Raw genomic sequence first — 21,811 nt, forward strand, 5'->3', positions numbered from 1 at the left:
GGGTGATGGGGGTGGGGAGAGGGGAAATGGGATGATGGGCACAGAGGAGGGCACTTGTGGGGATGAGTACTGTGTGTTATATGGAAACCAACTTGATATAAACTATTTAAAAGGAAGGGAGGGAGGGAGGTGCGGAGGGAGGGAGGAAGGAAATAATAGTAATTACAATAACATAAAAATGTGAAAACTAGTATAAGACCTGTATAATGGAAAGTGCAAAACACTGCTGAAAGAAAACCTAAATAGAGAACTATACTATATTCATGGACTAGAAAATGTTATGATGTTTATTCTCCTCACAGTTTGATCTACCAAACACCTACAATCCTAGTAAGCCTTCTATAGAAGTTCACAATCTAATTTTAAATTTACATGGAAATGCAAAGGTGTAAGAGTGGCCAAAAGAAACCTGTAAAAATAAATTTGAAAAGAATAATGTTGGAGGACTTGCACATTTCAAGACTGATGGTGATACTGGCTTATGGATAATGAGTTGATGGATGGGACAAAAATAGATTCCCATGAATATAGGCAACTTTCTGCAAAGTAGCCAATACAATTCGCATTATGGAAAGAAATATCTTTGTAACCAATGGTGCTGAATTATATATGCTTATGGACAAAAATGCAATCTGACAGAAGAACTCAAACTAAAGCTTTTAGAGGAAACTGCAATTTGTCTTCACAACTTTAGGGTAGGCAAAGATTTCTTCACTCATTAAACAAGCTAGTCATAAAGGATTAATGAAATGGACTTCATCGAAATTAAAAGTTTCTGCTCAAGATTCTATTGAAAAAATGGAAGGTAAGCCGCACATTTGTATCGAGTGTATGAATAGTGCTTAAAGTTCAATAAAAAGACAACCCAATTTAGAAATGTGCAAAATGCCAGAACAGACCATTTGCCAAAGATGGATAAGGGGTCCCCATATGAAAAGGTGTTACGTGTCACGGTCACGAGGGAAGTGCAGAACCACCACGCTCAGACGCCGCTGCGCACCCATGAAAACATCTGGAAACACGCACCGACCCAGGGGTTCCAGGGAAAGGGCCAGCAAGGCTGCTGCTGCCCACGAACAATCAGAGCGACCAGTCTAACCAGGCCCAACAGGGACGTTTTCAAAGGCAGCTTCACAATCTCTAAGATAAAACGTGGTAAGATAACAGCCACAAGACCTGTCCCTGACGCTCGTGGGGAAGAAAGCAGAGGGCACAACACAACTGAGCCCCCGGCGGATCCCAAAGAAAGAGAAGCCAAAACTGGCACCGAGCATCTTCCGGAAATCTAGTTTGTGAGTCAGCTCGGCAAGGAGACCGGCAGGGTGTTCTCAGCTCTTGCTGCTTCCCGCCGGGGCTGCGAGGTCAGGGCCCCAGGCCGAGGAGGAGGAGCCACTGGGAAGGACTAAATCCGAGCAGGGGCGCGGTGGGGGGGGAGGGGGGGAGAGGAAGGAAAGAGGCCACCTGGGGCAGCAGGGAAGGCAGCGGACCCAGGCGTCCCGGCAGGAACCGGCCGCCAGCACCTCCACTGGGGCGCGAAGGCTGCCCGGATGGACGCCCCTCCTGCGAGGTCAGGAGGACAAAATCCTCAACTGAGCACCAGAGGCTCGTGGACGAGCACTGCACACAGCTGCGTACGTGGGGGGGGGGGGGGCGGAATCTATGTTAGAAAAGCCCTGCTGGTGGTCTACCTACCTCCCGTGGAGCGAAAAGCCAGCTCTCCCCCGGCTGCTCTGTCCCATGAGCCTCCTTTCCTACTTCACTTGGGACACCGCGGTCGCCAGATGTGTGGAGCTCCCTCCCCGCAGCGATTCTCTGGGTCACCTGCCGGGTAGCCTCCAATTCCACTCCAACATCATTCTACCAGGAGACAGTGTCAGACCCACAGGGCTCGGTCCCACAGAGCAGCCCGCACCCCCTCAGCAGCCCGTCCCTGGTCCAGGTCACCTGTGCTTCTGACCGACCAGCCGCGACTGGAGGTTCCCATGACCCCTTCCTTGGGGATCAATTAATTTGCTAGAAGGACTCTCAGAACTCAGGGAAACAGTTCGCTGATGTTTTGGTTTATTCTAAAAGGACACAATAAAGGATACAGATGAACACCCCAAAAGAAGAGAGCTGGAGGGAGGGCAAGGCGTCGGGAAAGGTCACCAAGCTTCTGTGCCCTGCGGGCGGGGGGGGGGGGCCCTCTCCCAGCACCTGCTCGCCTTCACGAACCTCGAAGCTCTGTGTGTCCCATCCCGTTAGGATTTTATGGAGGCTTCATTACCGAGGCGCGAATGATGAAATCATTGATCCAATCCAACCTCCAACTTCCTGCCTTCCCTGGGGGTCAGAGGCGTGGGACTGAGAGCGGCCCTGGCACCAGCCCTTGCGCTCCGCTGCCTTCCCACAGTCCCCTCGTTAACGTGACAGACACTTTTATCGCTCTCATCGCTGGAAGTTCCAAGGGTTTTAGGAGCTCCAGGTGGAAAGGGGGATAAAGAGCAAATCCATACATTGCAGCTTATCATCGCGATACCAGTTTACCCCATCTCCAGCCACAGGTCCCCGTGTCACAGCAACACCACCGCAAGAGTCCTAAGATGCTGGCACGTTACTGGAATCCCACGCAGTCATTAACAACTACCCAGTCCTTCATCACATCCTCTGAAGACGTCTCCCAGGGCGAGGCCACTCACCTTCGCAGGCTTCTATTCCACCTGGTCAGGTTCCAACGGCAGGAGTGAGCTCAGTGACACAGGACTCCACCCTTTTGGGCTTCTGGAATAATCGAGCTAAGAGACAGAGTCATCGCTCTGATCCTCCTGTGAGGTGTTCCTGTCGTAGTGGGTTTCCCTCACGACAACCCACTCACTCATCCCTTAGCTCAGCTACTGTGGTTCCTCCTCTCCACTTACACTCGAACCTTTTGATTTTTGGAAGAGACACTCAGTTCTGTCACTGTGCTGCTCTGGGTTGTAGGCATTCAGACGGCGCCCACCCCGGCAGCGCAGCTGCAGGCACTGTTCACCCCAACTGTGGCAGATGGAGTCCCGGCCCCAGTCCCGTGACCGCCGCTTCAAGTAGGGGAAAGAAGAAAAGAGTTGAGGCAACAAGGGGAAGCCAGAACGAAGCACGCCAGAAAGACAAGCTCACAGAGCCGAACAAAACTGTCACACGCTCTTCCAAACAAGGCAAAGGACGCTAAGGTACAGGAAATGATGACAGAGAGTAGAACGTGGTAACTCAGAAATGTGACAGAACTCAGGCATTAGAAATGTAAAAAAAAACAAATGGAGAAATGAAGAAAACAAAACACAGGTGAAGAGACAGATACATGATGTCTTGAAAGGAAAGAGAATGTGACCGAAAGGGACATTTCAAATCAAAAAGAAATGAGAAAAGTTCTGCTTCTGTCCAAAAGGGACGACGGGACCTGGGCCTGTCCTCCTGGAAAGGCAGGAATACACACACACGACTGTAGACACGGGCTGGCGGGGACCGCAGGAACGCGTCCCGAGGAGCGCGGTGAGCCTGGACTCATCCTGGCTGTTCACCCAGAGACGGCTTCCGGTCTGCTGGGGGGGAGCAAGGGGGTGGGGGCGCACTCCAGAAGGGGCTGGTGGTCCTGGAGAACTGAGAGCACAGTGTGGGGAGGCCACAGCAGCGGCACGTGAAGGGTCCAGAAGCCCACACAGGGTCTCCGCCAGAGCCTGGCTGTGTACCCGTGTGTCTACAGGGACAGCGTGACTCCAACAGACTGTGCCAGAGACAAGTCCAAGGAGAGAGCGAGTGCTGGGGAAGCAGATCACACGGAGTGCGGCCCCCTCGGGGAATACCCAGGCATCCAGTATGTTCCCTCAAAGGGCCAAACCTCAGAGCTGGGGCTAAACCAGGCTCACCATGAAAATAATTAAAGAGCAAGCTTTGAAAGGAGGAAAGCGATTCTCAGATCACTGCCACCAGACGGCAGCCTAACACTCTTTGAAGGAACACAACACAATCCAGCACTCCACAACACAAAAACACACATTCTGGAATCCAAGAAAAATTACCCGACCTGGAGAAGGCAAGGAAACGTGACCTGTTACCAGGAGTAAAAGATCAATGAATAAAATGGGCCCAGAAATGAAAAGAGATGATAGAATCAGCAGACAATGATATTAAAACCAGCTATTACACACGTATACTCAGTGCACTAAATATTTTAAAGGACAATTTTAATATCGTGAGGAATGACGCTATCTGCTGAAACTGTCAAGGTCCTGAAAACAAGGTAAATTTGAGTGACTGTCACACGGCACAGACTAAGGAAACATCAAATGCAACGTGGTGTCCCGGAATGGATCCCGGAACAGAAAAAGGGCACTGAGGAGAAATTGGTGGTTTCAGAGCAGTGTCTGTAAGTTAGTCATGAACCAATGTCACTTTCTGAGTTTTGACAAAAGTCCCAGTAAGTAAGATGTTAACATCAGGTACGTATCTGAAAGCATTGCCTGACCAGCACCCCTCACAAGAAAAATACGTGATCTACCTAAACATCTAGGGTTTTCCTTTTTGTTTTCTCTTCTTCCTTTTGTTTGGTCTTAAGAATAAATATGGATATTTTACATATTTAAAAATTTTTTTAATGTTTATTCATTTTTGAAAGACAGAGAAAATGAGACAGAGCATGAGCAGGGGAGGGGTGGAGAGGGAGGGAGACACAGAATCGGAAACAGGCTCCAGGCTCCCCGCTGTCGGCACAGAGCCTGACGAGGGGCTCGAACCCACAAAATGTGAGATCATGACCTGAGCTGAAGTCAGACGCTTAACCGACTGAGCCCCCAGGTGCCCCAAATGTGGATATTTGAATCACAGATCAGCAAATGTTTTACACGGTGTGGTATTAACTTACACTATGAGGAGTGATGTGACGGTGGGGGGGTCACCAAGGAGAGCCCGAGGGGCGAGGGGAGGAGCCGCTGCCCGGGCCCAGGGGCCAGGGAGCCACCAGAGGTGCTGGTCCCGCCGGCAGGGCCGCTCCAGCCCCAGAGAGCGGGGAGGGGACGCTGGCCGAGGCCGGGCCCCCAGGGTCAGCGTCTGGACACGGCAGCTCCTCCTCCGTCCCCGCTGGCCCCGCCCTCGGAGCGCTGGGTCAGTGACACGGGCGAGTGAAACCGAAGTAGGAAGTGCCTGTGTCAAAACACACAGAAACCAAAGAGCATTTTTTGAGTTTTTCACAAGAGGACACAGAGCCCGAGTCCGGGAGGGCGGGATGGGTGCGGGGGGCGGACACGCGTGTGCGGGGCACGGGGGACCCGGGGGCACGGCCAGCGGTGCCCGCAGCTCCAGGCGGGACGGGAGGCCCCGGGCCTTCGAGGGGGCAGAGCGGGGGTGGGGCAGCGGGGGGCGGGGACCCAGGGCCCGGGCGCTGGGCCACCTGCTTGGAGGGGCGAGGGGAGCCAGGCTGCCGTGGCAAGAAAAGGGGGAAATGTTTCCACGTCTCTGCGGTCGCAGGAAGAACTGGGTTCAGGCCTTGCTGCGGGGGGAGAGAGGCGGGCAGGGCCGGGAGGGTGCGCGGACGGTCGGTCTGGGGAGGAGGGTCCCGGCCACAGCGGAGACCGGGCGGCCACAGGCCCTGGGGTGGAAACAGAGGTCCGGGAGGGGGAAGCGAGCGGCGGCCCCGGAGCGTGGCGGCCGGCGGCGGGCTGGAGTCGGGACCTGGGTCCCCGAAGTTCTGGTCCTTCGGGCAGATGAGAGCCAGTGCCGCCAGAGCCGTCGGGCCAGGAACGAGGTGACACTGTCAGGGACGCCACGTGCCCACAGGAGCCGTGGCCGCGTCATGAACTCGGGGCCCCCGCTGCCCGTCCTACAGCTTTGCCCGGAGACGCGGGGCGCTCCTTCCCGGCAGAAACATGCTCACCAAGTGGCCGCGCCTCGTGGAGGTCACATTCGGGTCTCTCGTCCTCTCACACAGACCCTCCTGGGCGACCCCCCGCGTCCTGGACCCTGGACTCTCCAAACACAAGCACAAGGGACGCCGGGGCACACGCAGGTGGCCGACTGGGTGTCCCTAACTTGCTCCAGTCCTCCGTCGCTGGTGGCTGGCGGGACCACCTGGGACGCTGGCCGTGGGGTCGGGGCACCCATACCTGAGCGCCCCCGGAACGGAGCTGTCAGAGGGGGTCAATGGGTTCGTAACACGCACCCTTTTCCAGTTAAAGGATGGGGGGGGCGGGGAGGGGCGCTTTCAGGGAACGATTGACGCGGAAAGACGGGGAAAGCACCGGGTGGAGGCGCACGAAGGCTGGGGCTGCAGAGGGACGATGGCCAACGGTGTCACCCGAGACGAGAAACAGCTGCAGCCAGAGAAGTGGGGCCCGCTTGGTGACAGGAGGGGGGCCGGGAGGGGCAGGGGCGCAGAGAAGGGGCTGCACCTCCAAAGAGCTGAGCAGGTCTTTCTGGAAAGTGGCCTCCCCGCGTGAGCGTACTGCCCGCACGGCCACCATCGGCTGTCACTGCAGAGCCCCCTTCCGAGGGGCAGTCACGGCACTGGCTCCAGTGGCTCCCACTGCCCTCATCTGCACCCTGCACGCCGGCCTCCGCCTCACAGAGCTCCGTGTGGCCTCCCGCACCCCTGTCCCCAGCCCCCCACGCTGGGCTTTCCATCTCAGACGTGGCCATTTGTCTCCCTAACCGGAATACAAGCTCAGGGACGCCGGGGCCCACGGCCACCTCCTTCGTGTCCCGGGGCCTTCCAGGTGCGTCGTAACTGCAGTGAGCGCGTGGTCCCAGGGCGCAGGCTTCTGCGGCAGCTGACACGTCAGTCGTGTCCACCCCGGGGGGCAGGGCCCAGCTCCCACCCCCACCCTTGCCTCTGGGGCCACCGCAAGGGGACTCTCGCAAGGCTGGGGCACCAGGTGGCCACCAGCTGCCTATGCTGCGTTTCCCCCTAAGATCCACGTCCCCCCGCCCAGGGCCCCATTCCCTGGGGAACCACGGCCACGTGGGACCCACCGGCTGCAATGACCACCGGTGCCTCTCCGGGCCTGGCCGTGACCAGGCTGGACCCCCTCCAGCAGAGCGCAGGTCCCGGGCTGAGACAGGACCCAAGTCTTCCTCCTCCTCCGTGTCTGGTGGTTACAGATCCAGCACCAAGCCCGAGAAGCCACAGCCCCAGCCTCCGGCGCAGACGGGGAGCACCCCGGCCCCCCAGCAGACGGGGAGCACCCCGGCCCCAGCCGAACAGCAGTTTCGCAAACGGGACGTGCAATAGAGTATTTTTAAAACCTTTTTGTCAGATAAGTGCTTTGAGAATCTCTACTGAAACCACGCAGTATATATAAAAGCTTGTTATTTTAGGTTATTCATGAAGCGCGAGCTAAAAACCGGTTTTAGAAATCGCGAGGGGGATTCTGAGCTATTTTAATTTCAGCAACCCCCTTAAATGTTAAATACATTCAATACGACAGAAATCAAGTCTCGACCACACAGGATAAACCTGAAGGAGCTGCCTCAAAAAAAACAGATCTAAGGACTGAGTTTAACAAACAAAATGGACTTCAAACAAGGGAAGAGGGCACCGCGGATATGCTGTAACCCGGCCGCCGCCGGCACCCTAAGGAGAAAGCCCAGTTCCCGACCTCAGGAAGGCGGTCTCCGTTCGGAATGAGCTACGGACTCACGCACACACTTCGTGTCTGGAAAGAGCGGCTCTGGCACCGGTCAGCTCGCAGCTCCAGGCGGGTCACGGGCGGGGCCGACACAGAGGCAGGCGGCTTTATAGATGTAAAATATTTTATTTGTAAATGGTGATCTTCTAAATCTGTGTCCACAAATTCCAAAACCCATAACACTCTGTATACTTCAAAAAATTCAATTTTTGCCAACATTAGGTACTATTATACAGAACAGAAAACAAAAACCCGGTAGGACAAATACTGGTATGATGTCAGAATATTGTACAAGAGAAGAAAAATATTCAAGAAACAAATTTCATACAGCTATTTATCAAGAGAAAAATATATACAATTGATTTATTTTGTAGGATAAAAATACATCATGCCATATACATTACAAGTTCCGAACTGCATCACTGGTGTTCCAAGTTTACAGCCCACTTGAATTGTGCACACAGAAACTTCATTTATACTTAGCCTGTGAAGTGTCAGTACCAGAATTTTAAGTACAAAAAAAAAAGCTAACCTGGTTCAAAATGCTGATTAAATTTCTACAAGCAAACACAAAACAGTGTGTGTGTGTGTGTGTGTGTGTGTGTGTGTGTGTTTTATTAAAGAAATGTAAACAAACAGTTCATACAAACACGTTTTAAAATTACATCTTCCAAAACCCTATTGGCCCGGGTCCTGCAGCCGCAAGCGTGATCGGATCTTTTTTTTTTTTTTTTTTTTTTCCTTTTCAAATGTCTGTGTTAAATAGAAGGCTAGAGAGTTAGACTGGAGCCCTGCTACATGACCTAGTATGTCTACATGATTCTCTGTGGCTTGAAACGAAGTTCTAATCAAAACTACTTTCGCTGAAGAAAAAGTTCAGCTTCCATCTGGGTGTGTCTCGAAGCAGTTATTCACAGTTATCACAAATTGTAAGCACAAAAAAACCTGAAGAAGTAGGGATGCAACAAGAGAATATGAAAACATTAGTTTAAATTACCAAAACAGCTATAAAAGTTGGAGTCACAGCCCACACTCCGTTCTATCGGAAGGTGTATAAAACAATTGAGTACTAATAGACCGTAGTTTCCAAAAAACCCCAAATACTCTAGGTTGAAATTTTGGTTATTACAGAATTACCATGGCGTATTTAACAACACAACGTTGTACTGTAACACCCCCGTGAACAGTTTATAAGCACCCGAGCTGCTGCGGAGCCTGGTAGCATTTGGTCAATACTATTTTTATACTGTATTTTTTTTCTTCTCAAAATATTTACACATTTGTACAAAGTAACAGAGTTTGTTAGTTCTGCAGGTAACAGCAGCAGCTTGGCTTTCTTCTAACTTTTATTTAAAAATAGCTTCATTCACTTATTCAATAATAAATACAAAAAGTTTCTCTTATTTTACAGAAATCAAAAACTACAATAAACTGACTCATGGAATCAAGTAATTAAGTGTATTTAGTGCAAGTTATCGCCCCTTAGCTCTGCCCTAAGGAAGTCGGTTCAGTACATTCCTTGTTCAGTGGTGTCTACGTTACTTAGAAACTCCTACACGAGAGGGCCCGCCCCTTCTTCAGATAAGGCCGTGGCCAGCACTTTGGACGAATCTCCCTTTCGCTGGTGATTTCAGTCTTACATTCATAGGAAGCCCCCCCGGGGCCCGGCAGCCCGCGGCTCTGCGCCCCAGTCAGTTTCTCCTCGGTGAGACTTGAAAACAAAACAAAACAGAACGAAACAAAACCCGCCCACGGGAAGGAGGAGGAAGGGAAGAGAAAGCAGAAAACAAAAGTGCTGGACCGTCCGGGCCGCCCCGGAGCGGCTCCCGCCCCAGGGGCCGCCGCGGAAGCCGGGACTCCCAGGAGCTAGTTGCAAAAAGTCACACAACAGAAAACGGAAATCTCCTTCTGTCTGCAGAAGTCACACGGCGCGTCGAATCGCTTCTTCGTGGGGACGAGCCGCCCGCCGACCGGCGACGAATGCGTTCAGTTCATCCACTTCCGGCAGTTCACAGCCCCGCAGTGACACGGAATCTTGTGCTGGTCGTCCTCGAAGTCGAACTTGTAGTCGTAGCACAGCTGCCCGCGGCAGAGACACGGCGTGAGGGGGGGCACCTGCGTCCGCCTCGACCTCCCGCCAGCAGTGCGGCGGGGACAGGACACCTGCCTGGGGCCCCGGGAAGCTGGGGGGGTGGGGGGGGTGGGGACAAGTCCACCTGGGGAGTGGGGGGGCCGGGAACAGTCCACCTGGGGCCCCAGGGGACAGGGAAATCAACGGCTGCACCTGTGCGCCGAGCCCCCCAGGACGGGAAGGCGGGCTGGAGAGCGGCGTGTTTCCACAGCTCCGCGGGGCCCCCACCGTCCCCCCTCCCCCTCCCATCATCAGGCCGGGATGACCCGTCCCTGCCGGCACACCTCGTCACCCTCCCCCCCACTCGGGGAGACCGGATTACCGCTCACGACCGGGACCAGCCCCGCCATCAGGTAGGTGGGGGTCCACACGACCCCGTGGCTCATGGCTCCCCTGCTACATGGGACCCCGCACGGCCCAGCCAGAAGGGAGGACCCACACCCTCCGAGGCCCCCCTCATTCAACACACCCCAAAGCGAGGCGCTCATCGCCACGGCCTCCTGGGACACGAAAGGGGAGACGGCGGTACTCACACAGCAGCCTCCCTCAGCAGCCCAACTACCCAGTACCTCTGACCGGGGCCTCACGGGTCCTTCAAGGAGACCTTCTCCGCATTACACAAAACGAAGTGGGGGCTCAGAAAGGCTGAGCGACCCCCTCGAGATTACTCGGGCAGGAAGGGGAGGGGCGGGCCTGGAGATCACGGGGCCTCCGTGCCAGGTTTTCACAAGCTTCCTCTTATTTACTCATCAAGATACTTCGAAACGCACGATGGGCCTTGGGTAAACACTTGACTTGAAAAAGGGAATTCCGAAAAACTACAAAAATAACCCCATAGCTCTATTCAAAGGGCTGGGGTGGGGGGTTCCAACAACATGGAAACGCGCAGGCCCCGAACCCCCAGCAGGGGGCCTCCCAGAAACCCACGGGGCTCAGCGTTCGCAGGAGCCCCTGAATTGTGGGCTCCGGAAACCCGTGAGTGCGCTAGACCAGCCGTAACCGTAACAGGTGAAAGGCGTCTGTGAGACCAAAGAAACAAACGTCAAGTGCAGCATCCAGCACTTTGAAGAAATAAAAAATACAAAAGAGCCAAACTGCCTGAAAATCTGTTGAGAAAAGCCTATAAGCTCGTATCGATCCTAAGTGTGAAGTTTTGCAATCCGGACCCACATGCTGTCCCCAAATTGGCCCCCCCTCCAGCCTCACGGTGACCTCACGTGAACCACAATGTCCCCGGAGACCAGAGGCCCCAATCCCGTATTCTCAAACATCAGTTCGGTGACAGGTAAAATCCTGGAGGAGGGACACTGCCCAACCGAGACCAACGGGGTAGGACGCGGGTAGAGGTGCCAGCTGGGTGAGGCGGGGGCCGGGGGGCCGGGGGGCCGGGGGCACAGCACGAGGCACTGGGGAGGGGCCGGCACCAAACACTCCCGTGCCTCCCTGAGGAGGAAGGTGGCGCCTGGACGTCCTTGGGTGACGCGACAGGGTGGCCCCTCGACCCACCCCGAGGAGAATTTCTCCGGCAAGAAAGGCTTTGGAAAAGAACAGGCCGAGCTGACTGTTCAAAGCAGGAGCTCGGTGTGGGGAGCAGAACAGAGCAGGCGCAATGGGCGCTCTTACCTCCTCTCCTTTCTGGATCCTCCGGTTGGAGCTGATGATAATTTTGTGTCCCCTCTCAAAAGTCACCACTTCCGCCACACAGTTCGGCGCACACGAGTGGTTGATGTATCTGAAAGCCGCCGTTTCAGAAAACTGTTAATTACGAACCGGCTGGAGGCAGCTCTAAAACTTTCAGTTCTTAGGGAAAACTTTCTGCTAATTACTTAGCCACCTGCCCACTAACAGCACAGAACAATTACACGATTTTGAATGCAAATTCCCTCCCGAACTCCTCTGCCCTGAACCCTCGGCGTGGGGGCCGGCACGCGCACAGGGGCCCCGGAGCGGGACCTCGCAGGCCGGACGCCGGGCCTCACCTGGCAGGCCCTCCGGTGAGTGTGGCGTCAATCACGTGGTCGTTGTCCATGCGGAACATGTATACGCCCCGGTTCTGCAAGAGGAAGGTCGGGAACTCGTCTGCGCGGACGCTCACCGCAGGAAGGCGGGTCGGAAGGAAACGGAGGCGCGGCCCGAGGCGCCCCCGCGGGTTCACCCGCTCAGCAGGCACGTTTCTCTGCTGTGACCGGGCATGGGCGGCCGGGCGGCCACGCCAGGCTCGCTGAGCTACAGGTGTGCCCGTGCCGGCAGCGAGTGAGGGAAGACAGACGGCCGCCCGCGGAAACACGCGCACACGGGCCTCGTGTTCAGGGGGGCACGCCGCGGGGCAGCAGCGTGGGGCCGCCCCAGCTCTCCGCACGGGGACAGAGCGGGGATGGCACGCACCTGAGACTCATACAGCTTCTCTTTCCTGTTGGCAACTTCATTTCGAATGATAGTCCCGATGTACTCGATGACCATGGTGTGCTTCTCGATGTCCCTGGCAGCGTACAGGCCCAGCCCCTGCATTTAAAAAAAAAAAAAGGAAAGTGTGGGCATACGTACCTCAAAAATCACTTCAACTCCTTGGGCACCAATCAATCATTTCCTGCCCTGCAAAGGCCACACCCCAAGTGCAGTGCTGGCTCTCACCGGAACTCACATGTTCTTCTCTGCTGAATACACAGTCGTCTGAGACGCTCCTACCACTCAGAGCAGCGCCCTTACTACCTCGTCTTGCATCTTCCTTACGGGAAATTCTTAGGGCCCATTTACAAAGTCGTACCGCTAACGGCCCTCACTCTGCCGGGACCACCTCACCTTCCGTGTTATTCATGCTGAGTCTCCACCAACTAAACTTGCCAAAACTTCTGGGATTTATTTTATCCTGTTACTATTTCTAAAAGGACACGTACAGGACAGCAAAGTCAACAAATCGGGAACGGGGCTGATTATTAATACTCTAGTCAGGTTGCAGGTCTGGCGAGGAGTTCCTGGAAGCCAGAGCCAAAATGAGAGGCAGGAAAAGCTGCTCTAAGCACCAGAAAAGTTGCAAAGAAATGAGGTTCTTCTGAAAGGGACTCTTCTCCCCTAAAGCTCTGAGTCCTGAGAAACGTACAGGAATCTGCACTGGCTCAAGTCTTTGGTTTGGCAGCTTACAGAGTCCAGGCAGGGGCCTAACGCATCACCTTCCACACGTGCTGTTGCAGGTTTTCAGCACTGCAAATTCGGGAAAAATGACACACTGAAGGAAGCACGGGCAACTGCCATGAATATCTGATATTTTCTTGTCCCAATGTGAGTCTCTGCCTTCTCAGCTCAGACTGGCCGGAAGCCAGCAGATCCGAGTAGGAAGAGCATGTGCTAACCGGGAGGGTCCCCAGGGGCAGCGACACCCAGCACCACGTGGGGCACACGGCACCGGGTGCCTTAGACACCTCAGTGTACGAATTATCTTTGGTGGAAAAAAAAAGTATGCAATTTATCTGTCCGATTCCAGATCCGAGGTGAATGAATCAGAACAAGAAGTAACCTGTATAGGGATCAACAGAGTTGGGAGGGAAGGCAGACAGGGAGGGGCGCCTGGGGGCTCAGCCGGCTGAGCATTAGACTCCGGATTTCCACTCAGGTCATGATCTGACTGAGAGATCGAGCCCTGAGTCCGGGCTCTGCGCTGACAGCACAGAGCTTGCCTGGGATTCTCTCTCTCCCCCGCACTCTCTCTGTGCCTCCCCCACTTGCACTCTCTCTCAAAATAAACAAACTTAAAAAAAAAAAAGGATGGAGATCAATGAAAAAGAACGGAGAATCCAAGTAGATGCACACATATGTGAAAACTTAACATATACTATTGTAGAGCAGTATGGCAGTATCGTAATTCAGCATAACACGGGAGGACTATTTACTAAATGGTGCTTCAACTAGTTGCTCAATGGAAGAAAATAAAATTGTATCAAACAGAAAAAAATAAAAGCTCTAAACTATAGAAACCCAAGAAATCAAATATACAACATGGTCTGTTGTCTTTACCAAGACCAGAAGCTATAGAAAAGTATATATGTCTATGCAAAAATTACAAAGGTTATTTTTATTTACTGAGAGCGAGAGAGTGAGCATGTGCACACACACAAGTGATGGAGGAATAGAGAGAGAGAGGGAGAAAGAGAATCCATGCAGGCTCCACACGGTCAGCACGGAGCTTGACATGGGGCTCGAACTCATGAACTGTAGATCACAACCTGAGCTGAAATCAAGAGTCGGACACTCAGCTGACTGAGGCACCCAGGTGCCCCTCAAAATTAAAAAGTTTTTAAAGAAAAAAGAAGCCATATTTCCTAGTAGGCAAAGGATGCTTTATAGGAGAACTGCTCTCTTAGCACAAGTTCTTACAGACTGGGAAATGGACAGAGGAGGAACATGTAATTTATAGAAGAGCAAATCCAAATGGTGAACATGCAAAAGCTGCTCATTCATCAGCAGCTAGAAAGTGCGGTTAAGGCAGGGGCCTCAGGCAGAAGTGTGGGGGCTGTGGCGCTACAGGGGTGGCGTGGCGGGGGAGGGGGGAGACGGTTTCCCAGGCATCGGAAGAAACGTGCATTTACAGCCTTTTCAGAAAACCAGCAAAGTCTACTAAGGTGAAAAGTACATGTACTTTTATACAGTCCTCTTCCTTTTGGGAATATTCTCCAAAGGCGTGAATCTATCAATGTGTGGGGGTATTTGGTACAAGATGTTGATGGCAAAGCCATTTTGGGGAAAACTATAAACAAACGTTTATCAGTTGTGGGACAGTTTAATTAACTATAGCTCTTTGACATCACAAAACTTTACATTAGAGAGAAACTGATGCTGCAGCCAGCGTGGGTGGCGGATCCCACTGGCACATCCGGGCCCAGATGCGCCTGCATGGTTAGGACGCTGAGGAATGGTAAGGAGCGAACGAGCTACCTGGGAACATTTCAAATGGAAAGGACCCACCACCCGCAGGGGACCACTGGGTTCGCAAGGGATTGGAAGGGCTCCGATCGATCTTGACGCAACCGCAGAAAAGTAGTGTATTTGTAATCTGAAAACAAAGTATCAAATAAAGAGATCAAGAGCAGAAAGGGCTCTTACGCAATTTTTTGTTAATACAAAAAGGAAGACCAGCAGATAGAGCAGAAGCTACAGGACACTAGACGGAGGAGGGTTCTGTACAGACAGAAGGGCCCGTCCGGGCACCTGGGCCCCTCAGGGGCCAGACTGGGAGGACTCAGAGGTCCCAGGGGCGCTGCTAATCCGGGCTCCACGCTGACAGATCCCAGATCTCACAGCCCAGTATCTGTCTACAGGTGTTTGAAAGAAACAGAGGCAGGAACTTGCATAAGAATTAATAAGCATTCCCCTGACGGAAGGCCACAGGTTCCAGGCCAAGTAAGGAAAACGGGGGAAAAAAAAAAAAGACCCACAGCTAGGCACAATTTTTGTAAAATGTCCAAAAATCAAGAACAACAAGACCCTAAAATCTTCCGGAGATCAGGAAAAACGTCCCAACAAAGGAATAAGAATCCAAATGAGCCTAGACAACGGAATGCGGGCCAGACTGCTATCTTGAAGAGCTCACACTGGGCGCGGGTGGGACCGGGAGGTGGGTGACAGGGTGCAGGGCCAGAGCACGGAACCGTGGAGCTCTCCTGAGGGGACAGGCCCCACAAGTGACGATGCTCCAGATCGGGGCGCACTGTGGCCACCGCGCAGCGTGGGCTTTGGATTCCACCCTGGGGTCCCTCAGGGGAGCGGCTGAGCAGGCGACTCCGCAAGGATGGACTGGAGATGACGATGCACGTGCTCTGCCCCAGAGAGCCCAATCTGGAATGTATTCCAGTCTCTCCCCGAAGAGAACTCCCCACACTGAGCACTGTCAGAGACATTCTTGTGTGTATTTTTCACGAGAACCTAGAACAGCTCTGGCAAGTTGTGCACAGATGCGTACGTGCAAACTAAGGTGCCTCCTGCCTCCCACGAGCTTTCGTGCAGATGCAAAGATGTGGACTCTGGGGGCCTTTCCATCGGGGGGGGGGGGGGGGGAGGGTTGTGCTCCCAGAGACACATTGGGCCCCGAGTGTTACCAAGAATACGTTCTAAGCGGACTGTGAGGGTGTAAGTCCTACAGTATGTGGCACATGTCCTCCCCTGCAAGAGGCCCGTGCCCTCACCTGGATGCGGGAGCGACCTCCCCCACCCCCCCACGCCCTCACCTGGATGCGGGAGCGGGCCAGGTACACGTTGGACTTCCACTCGGTCTTCATCCTGCGGTACTGCGAGGACTTGGAGTGCACGAACTGCTTGCTGTAGGGGGCGCTCAGCTCGCCGGTGACCGTGCTCTGGAAGGACTTGGAGGTGCTGGTGCTGTTCAGGGTGTGAGGTCTGCACGCGGCGGCGCGTCAACGGGGAGAAACGAAAGGAGAACTGAAGACATCTCCGAAAACGCCCAAGGCCAGTCGGCTCCAGTTCTCGGCCACGAGAACGCACACGGAAAGCCGCCTAGCGGAGCCACACGGCGGGTTCTCGGACGCAGGGGGCACGGACACAGCCGCAGACAGCAGGGTTTGTAAGCAGCACACAGATCAAGCACGAAAACCACTAATGCGCCTAGAAACCCTGGGCTGTACTATGTGAAGTTAAAACAAAATACCTTAACACAAACCTCTTGACATGGGCACTCATTTTAGGTTCCGAGCGGGCGCAGCCGGTGGGGTTGACGGCCAGCGGGAGCTCCATGAGGGGGTTGCGGCCGTAGCGGAAGGTGTAGTTCTCACACGCCTCAACCCCGGGTAGCTGCAAAGGAGCAGAGACGCAAGGATCATGCATCGCTGGAGCCCGCAGGGTGCGGTGAGGCGGCCAGAGGGTGGCCCGGCCCGAGCGTCTGTGGCAACGCCTCGTCGGCACGTGCCCGGGTCACAAAATGGTCTTCTCCTTAGGTGACAGGCACCAGCAGCACTCAGGTCTGCTTCGATACTGATGCACAGACTGCAGAACTTAGGAACCCCTGGCAAGCACTCCCCCCGCCAAAAATTAACCCATGGGACAAGCCCGTGGCGGCCAACACGTGTGCCGGATTCTAGGCTCCAATCACGCCGGCCCGTGCGTGGGGAGCGGACTACTTCACAACCTTGTTCTTTCAACTTCTGTATCTTTGTGTGGAATTTAAAATGTAAATACAAACAACATTGTGTATGGTCTTTCTTGATTTCTCGCTTCCGCGAGGTTATCACACTTAACTCCCTGAGGGTGTAGGTGGTAACCTCAGAAATTTACTAGTAAAATAATTTTATGTTAACAGTATTTTCTAGATTGTATCACTTGTGAGCATATTTCTCTACAGACCTAAAAAAACACGTATCATTTAGGCAGGGCTCTACGGAAGCAAGAAGGTGGGCATATAACTCAGTGGCTTCTGGGACATCCTCTACTTCTCCAAAAAACCAAAACCACAACCAAAACAAAAGCCATGACCCATCGATGACTTTTTCTTATTGAAAATACTGCCTTATAATCACACAGTTTCCTAAAAGCACCGTGCAGACTCACTGGCCAACATGCCTGTAATCCTAAGAGATGGCAAAGAGATGTCAGAGGCGACCTGGTGCCCTTGTAATCCAACTGTCCTCTGGCGAACGGCCCTCACGTGGGGGCAGGAAGGGGCCGGACACACCAACATTCCCCGAGTGCAGGAAAACGCGAAGGAGCAGAGGGGACAAGGGCCCCCACCGCACCCAGCACCGCCCCAAGACGAAACAGCGGTTCCGCGTCCTTGCCCGGCCTTGCCGTCACCCACAAAGAGAACCGGACACCTGTGAGCCACCTCATGGTCCCGTCGCTGACCGTGTGGATGTGTCACAGGTGCCTTGAGAGACGCAAAGAGAGCAAGTGCATGGACAGAGCACGAGCTCCAAGATCGGGACTGGGACGGCTCGCGGTACAACGGTCCCACCGGGAACAGCACGCGCAGAGAGGCGAGCTGACGCCCACATCACCCAAGATACTCACGGACTCTGCGATCCGCACCACCGCGGACACCGTTAGCCCAAACAGGTCTTCTCCCTTCAAATACGCCGGAAAGAGCTGGAGCATTTCAGACTGTTTTCTCACACACGCCACGGGCTCCAAAATTTTATCCCAAACACCTACACGTAGCCAAAACAAACAAGGAACAAAACAGTTTACGACAAACGTGCTCTCCGCTAAACAGAGAGGAAAACAGGATAAAGTCGGAAAGCAGGGGCCAAATAGACTGAGGCTCTGGGACGTCGGTTTCCTTGTGAAGCCTGGCACCACACGCCTGTCTGGAGGCAGCTTATGTGGAAGACTTGATGAAATTTGGGTGGAAGAATGGGTCACATTTAGGAAATTAAAGAGTGAAAGAGGAAAGAAAGTTCAACGTAACAAATTCATGCAAGAAATTAATTCATCTTCATACCAGGCACATAACTCTACATTTTTAAATGATCAGTCCAATTAGTGTATATAAATAACAATTCTTTTCTCTCAGATTTCAATTAAAATAGGAAATTGGTATTTCCATTGGAATTATCTTCAGGGCATTTTCATACATTTTTTAAAAAATTGCTGAACTTAAGGAAAAAAAAGCAATTCTCAGTGCGTTCTGCCTCAGTAAAATGACCGCTTAGGTTTAACGCTACGGTCAAAATTAAGTGTCTAACGCCTCACTCCAAACACGCTCGTTATCTGCCAGCCCTCCCCCAAGGCCGCGTGCCCAGGGTGCCCCGACTCAGGAGGGGCCCCATGCAAACACAACCGGCACTCGCTGGTTTATCGACTGTGTGTTCAAATAGCTACTCTGACCCCGAGGCGGCCCAGCGAGGGCCGCGGGCAGCACGGCGAAGACAGCGGGTATGGACGAAAAGCCACGCCCGTGCTCGTGAGATCTGAAGCGAGCGCGCCGGGTCACACCAACACGACGTTACCTTTAGGGGACGAGTCACTGAGGACAAGGTCCTCGTGGCCCTGCTCCACGATCCTGATGACGAACACGGGGCGGCCCTCCTTCTCCTCGATGGAGCACAGGTAGCGGCAGCGGCGGTTGGCGTAGCGGGTGCTCCAGTACAGGCGGCTGGCCTCGTAGCCCACGGGGAAGAGCGCCTTGGGGGAGTGGAAGGCCTGCATCTGCTGCGGCAGCAGCTGGCCGATCGTGTGGAAGATGAGGCTGCCCACGCGGAAGGTGTGGTCCCGCTCCCCGCGCTGCACGATGCTGGCGATCTGCCGCACCTCGTCGCGCTGGACATAGACCCGCCTGAAGACCGCAAAGTAGCTCAGCTCCTGCTCGTGGATCCCCTTCGGTTTGTGCATGGGACACAGCATCGTCTTGTCCTTGAAAAACATGCATTGTGCTTTAATGGCGCAAGTGAAGTGGTAAATGTTGGTGCACCGAAACCGGTGACAACCGCTGGTGGCGCCCATCTTGTGACAGAAGACACACTTCATCTGCAGGCCCCTCCTCAGCGCCAGCTCCACGTTTATCAAGGCCCCGGCCTGGGTCTCGTACACCTCCGTGGACCAGAGCGCACAGTTCAGGTGGACCCACACGTCCAGGTCAAGGTTGAGCAGTCTGGCCGGTCCGTCGGTCAACCCATCACCTTCCTCGTGACAGAAGCAGCACTTCCGATAGTCTCTGGGCACGGGGTCGGGTTTAAGGGAAGTGCCCAGCTTCTTCAGGAATTCATCAATTTCATCCTCACAGGGGGGCTTGAACGTCCCCTTGGGGATGACAATGTGAATGCTCCACTTCTTCCATTTCATCCCCCTCCACTTCTTACTGATCGGCCTGCAGTCCTCAAACCCACCATGGACAGTTCTGAGCCGAGGCTTTAACTTGACTGTTACCTTGAGCTCATCTGGCTTTGCCTCCACTTTGGCCGCTTCGAAGGCCGGAGGGAAAGTGATGGGGGGTGACGCAGGGGGAGACGCCTCCTCCTGGAACTGCGGGAGGCGGTGCACGTCCAGGGTGGAGGTGTTGTTGCTGTACTGGTGAAACGCTTTTGAAGGCGTCTCTCTTACAGGCGACTGTGGCAACAGGGGAGCAGGCTCCTGCACAGAAAGGGGGAAAGAAAGAGCGGTTTCTAGGGCAGGAAGCCGAGCAGCCGCCTTCACAGGGTCTGGGCCTGGGGGGCAGGGTGAGGGTCAACTCTGAGGATGCTGATGAGAGACAGGACGGTGCTGGGGTCCCTCCCCAGGCCCGCTGGACAAAGCCATGACCCCTGGAGAACATTCTGCTCCTGCACCTTCCTGGACACTGCTGTCTGACCAGGAGACAGAAAACCACACGGAAGAGGGCTCGCTAGTTGAACCCGTACGATGGAGCGGCAGTTTCCGTTAAACCAAGTAAGGACGTGGGAACATGACCCCCTCCGAGCCTCCCCCCACTCTCCGAGCTTCCTGACGCTGACCTTAGGCTGAGCTGACTGGCACAGATGTGAATGCAGGGCAGCCGGGCCTCCCGCGCGCCCTGCACCGTACACCACACGTAACTTCCCCACACTGCCCCGCTCCGACCCTGCTGCCGGGAGAGGTGAGCTCAGAGAGACGTCCCAGGACCTTCTCCCGGGAACAGAGTCTCACCAACTCAAAAACCCCAACCCAGGGGGCTCTCCCCTCCTCCCCCCCCCCCCCGCCCCACAACCAACCATCTGAGGAGACACACCTCCCATGATTCCCGGAGCAGGCAGAAACAGGACACCAAATTTAAAAATTATCTGGTAAAAAGCCAATTCCTTCTCTTATAGAGGCTGACATATTTTAATTTCAAGTCTAAACCTATTTGATACAGAGCTTGATTTCATTATACTGGAGACTACTGCTTATTATGAAAATAAGAGTCTCCAGAACCTTCTTCCAGGAAAGACAGCAGAGCAGTGATCTGCAGGGAGGAAGGACTGTCGGCATCTCCAGGGGGAAGGCTTCCTTCCGCACAAATGACTAAAGACTTCCCAGCATCGGCCCCACAGACTCAGGTGAAGGAGGCCATCCCCACCCCGCCCCGAGCACAGCCCTCCCCACTGTGTGTCAATGAGCAGGTTTTTCCGTCGGGGTAAGATCAATACAAGTGGTCATCACTATTGTGAATGAAATTAAGATATTTTTAATTAAATAAGTAAAATTAAAGACTGTGTTACTATTAGCGTTTTAGTTAATTCTGAACTTTCAAGACAGAATTCAAGCCTTCTCCCCTCTTGTCACAGAAGCGGGGTTTCCGAGCAACTGCAGCACGGGCCGCCCTTCCCCTGCGCGCAGCACCTCTCCCTCCACTTCCTGCACCCAAGAGAGCTATGAGCCTATTCTGTTCGTTAACCTAAGCCCAAAGCACAGAAGTCACTCACTGTATACTGCTCACTAACAGACACTAGCCTAATTTTACCTTGCTTTCTGAGTTTTTTGCTTGTGTGGTTGAGGCATAAAGAACGAAGCAGTTATTACTACAGAAGACAATGTCCTTCTCCACTCTGTGGGGGCTTTCTCGGGAATCCTGAAAAGCAAAGAGAAAGGTGTAAGGATCTCAGCAAATCAAACTTTCATAAAAACAAGATCTATACCTTGTTGGTTTTTATGCTGTGTTCGAAGTGAAAGTAAGGGTGCCTGGGTGGCTCTGTTGATTGGGCGTCCAGCTTCGGCTCAGATCATTCAAGATTTCACTGCTCGTGAGTCTGAGCCCCACGTCAGCTCTGTGCTGACAGCTCAGAGCCTGGAGTCTGCTTCGGATTCTGACTCCCTCTCTCTTTCTATCTGCCACTCATGTGCGCTCTCTCTCTCTCTCTCTCAGAAATAAAAAAATAAAGAGTGAAAATAGCTCTCTGTCCTAAAAGTAAAAGAAGTAACTACACACCAATACCTGGCATCTAAAAATTTGGCCAAAGAGAAAATAAATTTACAAAAACTCGATTTTCCATATTTCGCTCTTTAGAAATACGTTGTTCTCACGACACCCAACGGACTGGTCCACGGCAGCTACTTGGCTTCCGCCTGGGGCAGGCCCAGTCCAGCTGAGCTGCCTCCCAGAACGTGTGCGCCATGG

The 21,811-nt window shown here is 53.6% G+C and overlaps 1 protein-coding gene across 9 annotated transcripts in view; it reads right to left on the reverse strand.

Annotated features, from left to right (window-relative positions):
• Positions 1-7,744: 7,744 nt before the first annotated feature.
• KMT2C (lysine methyltransferase 2C) overlaps positions 7,745-21,811 on the reverse strand; it is a 288,474-nt gene continuing 274,407 nt past the window's right edge. For 8 of the 9 annotated variants that reach the window (XM_039230732.1, XM_039230740.1, XM_039230739.1 and 5 more), the window contains 9 exons: positions 21,158-21,265; positions 18,711-19,830; positions 17,773-17,909; positions 16,418-16,560; positions 15,981-16,149; positions 12,151-12,267; positions 11,745-11,818; positions 11,389-11,497; positions 7,745-9,713 (listed from right to left, as the gene is read on the reverse strand). In XM_039230732.1, coding sequence (XP_039086663.1) covers positions 9,621-9,713; positions 11,389-11,497; positions 11,745-11,818; positions 12,151-12,267; positions 15,981-16,149; positions 16,418-16,560; positions 17,773-17,909; positions 18,711-19,830; positions 21,158-21,265 — 2,070 coding nt within the window. In that variant the 3' untranslated portion in view covers positions 7,745-9,620. The remainder of the gene's footprint in view (positions 9,714-11,388; positions 11,498-11,744; positions 11,819-12,150; positions 12,268-15,980; positions 16,150-16,417; positions 16,561-17,772; positions 17,910-18,710; positions 19,831-21,157; positions 21,266-21,811) is intronic. The other variant, XM_039230735.1, reaches the window with a different exon arrangement.

Source organism: Hyaena hyaena, unplaced genomic scaffold (assembly GCF_003009895.1).
Source record: "Hyaena hyaena isolate Hyena2069 unplaced genomic scaffold, ASM300989v1 scaffold_50, whole genome shotgun sequence".
NCBI classification, from domain to species: domain Eukaryota; kingdom Metazoa; phylum Chordata; class Mammalia; order Carnivora; family Hyaenidae; genus Hyaena; species Hyaena hyaena.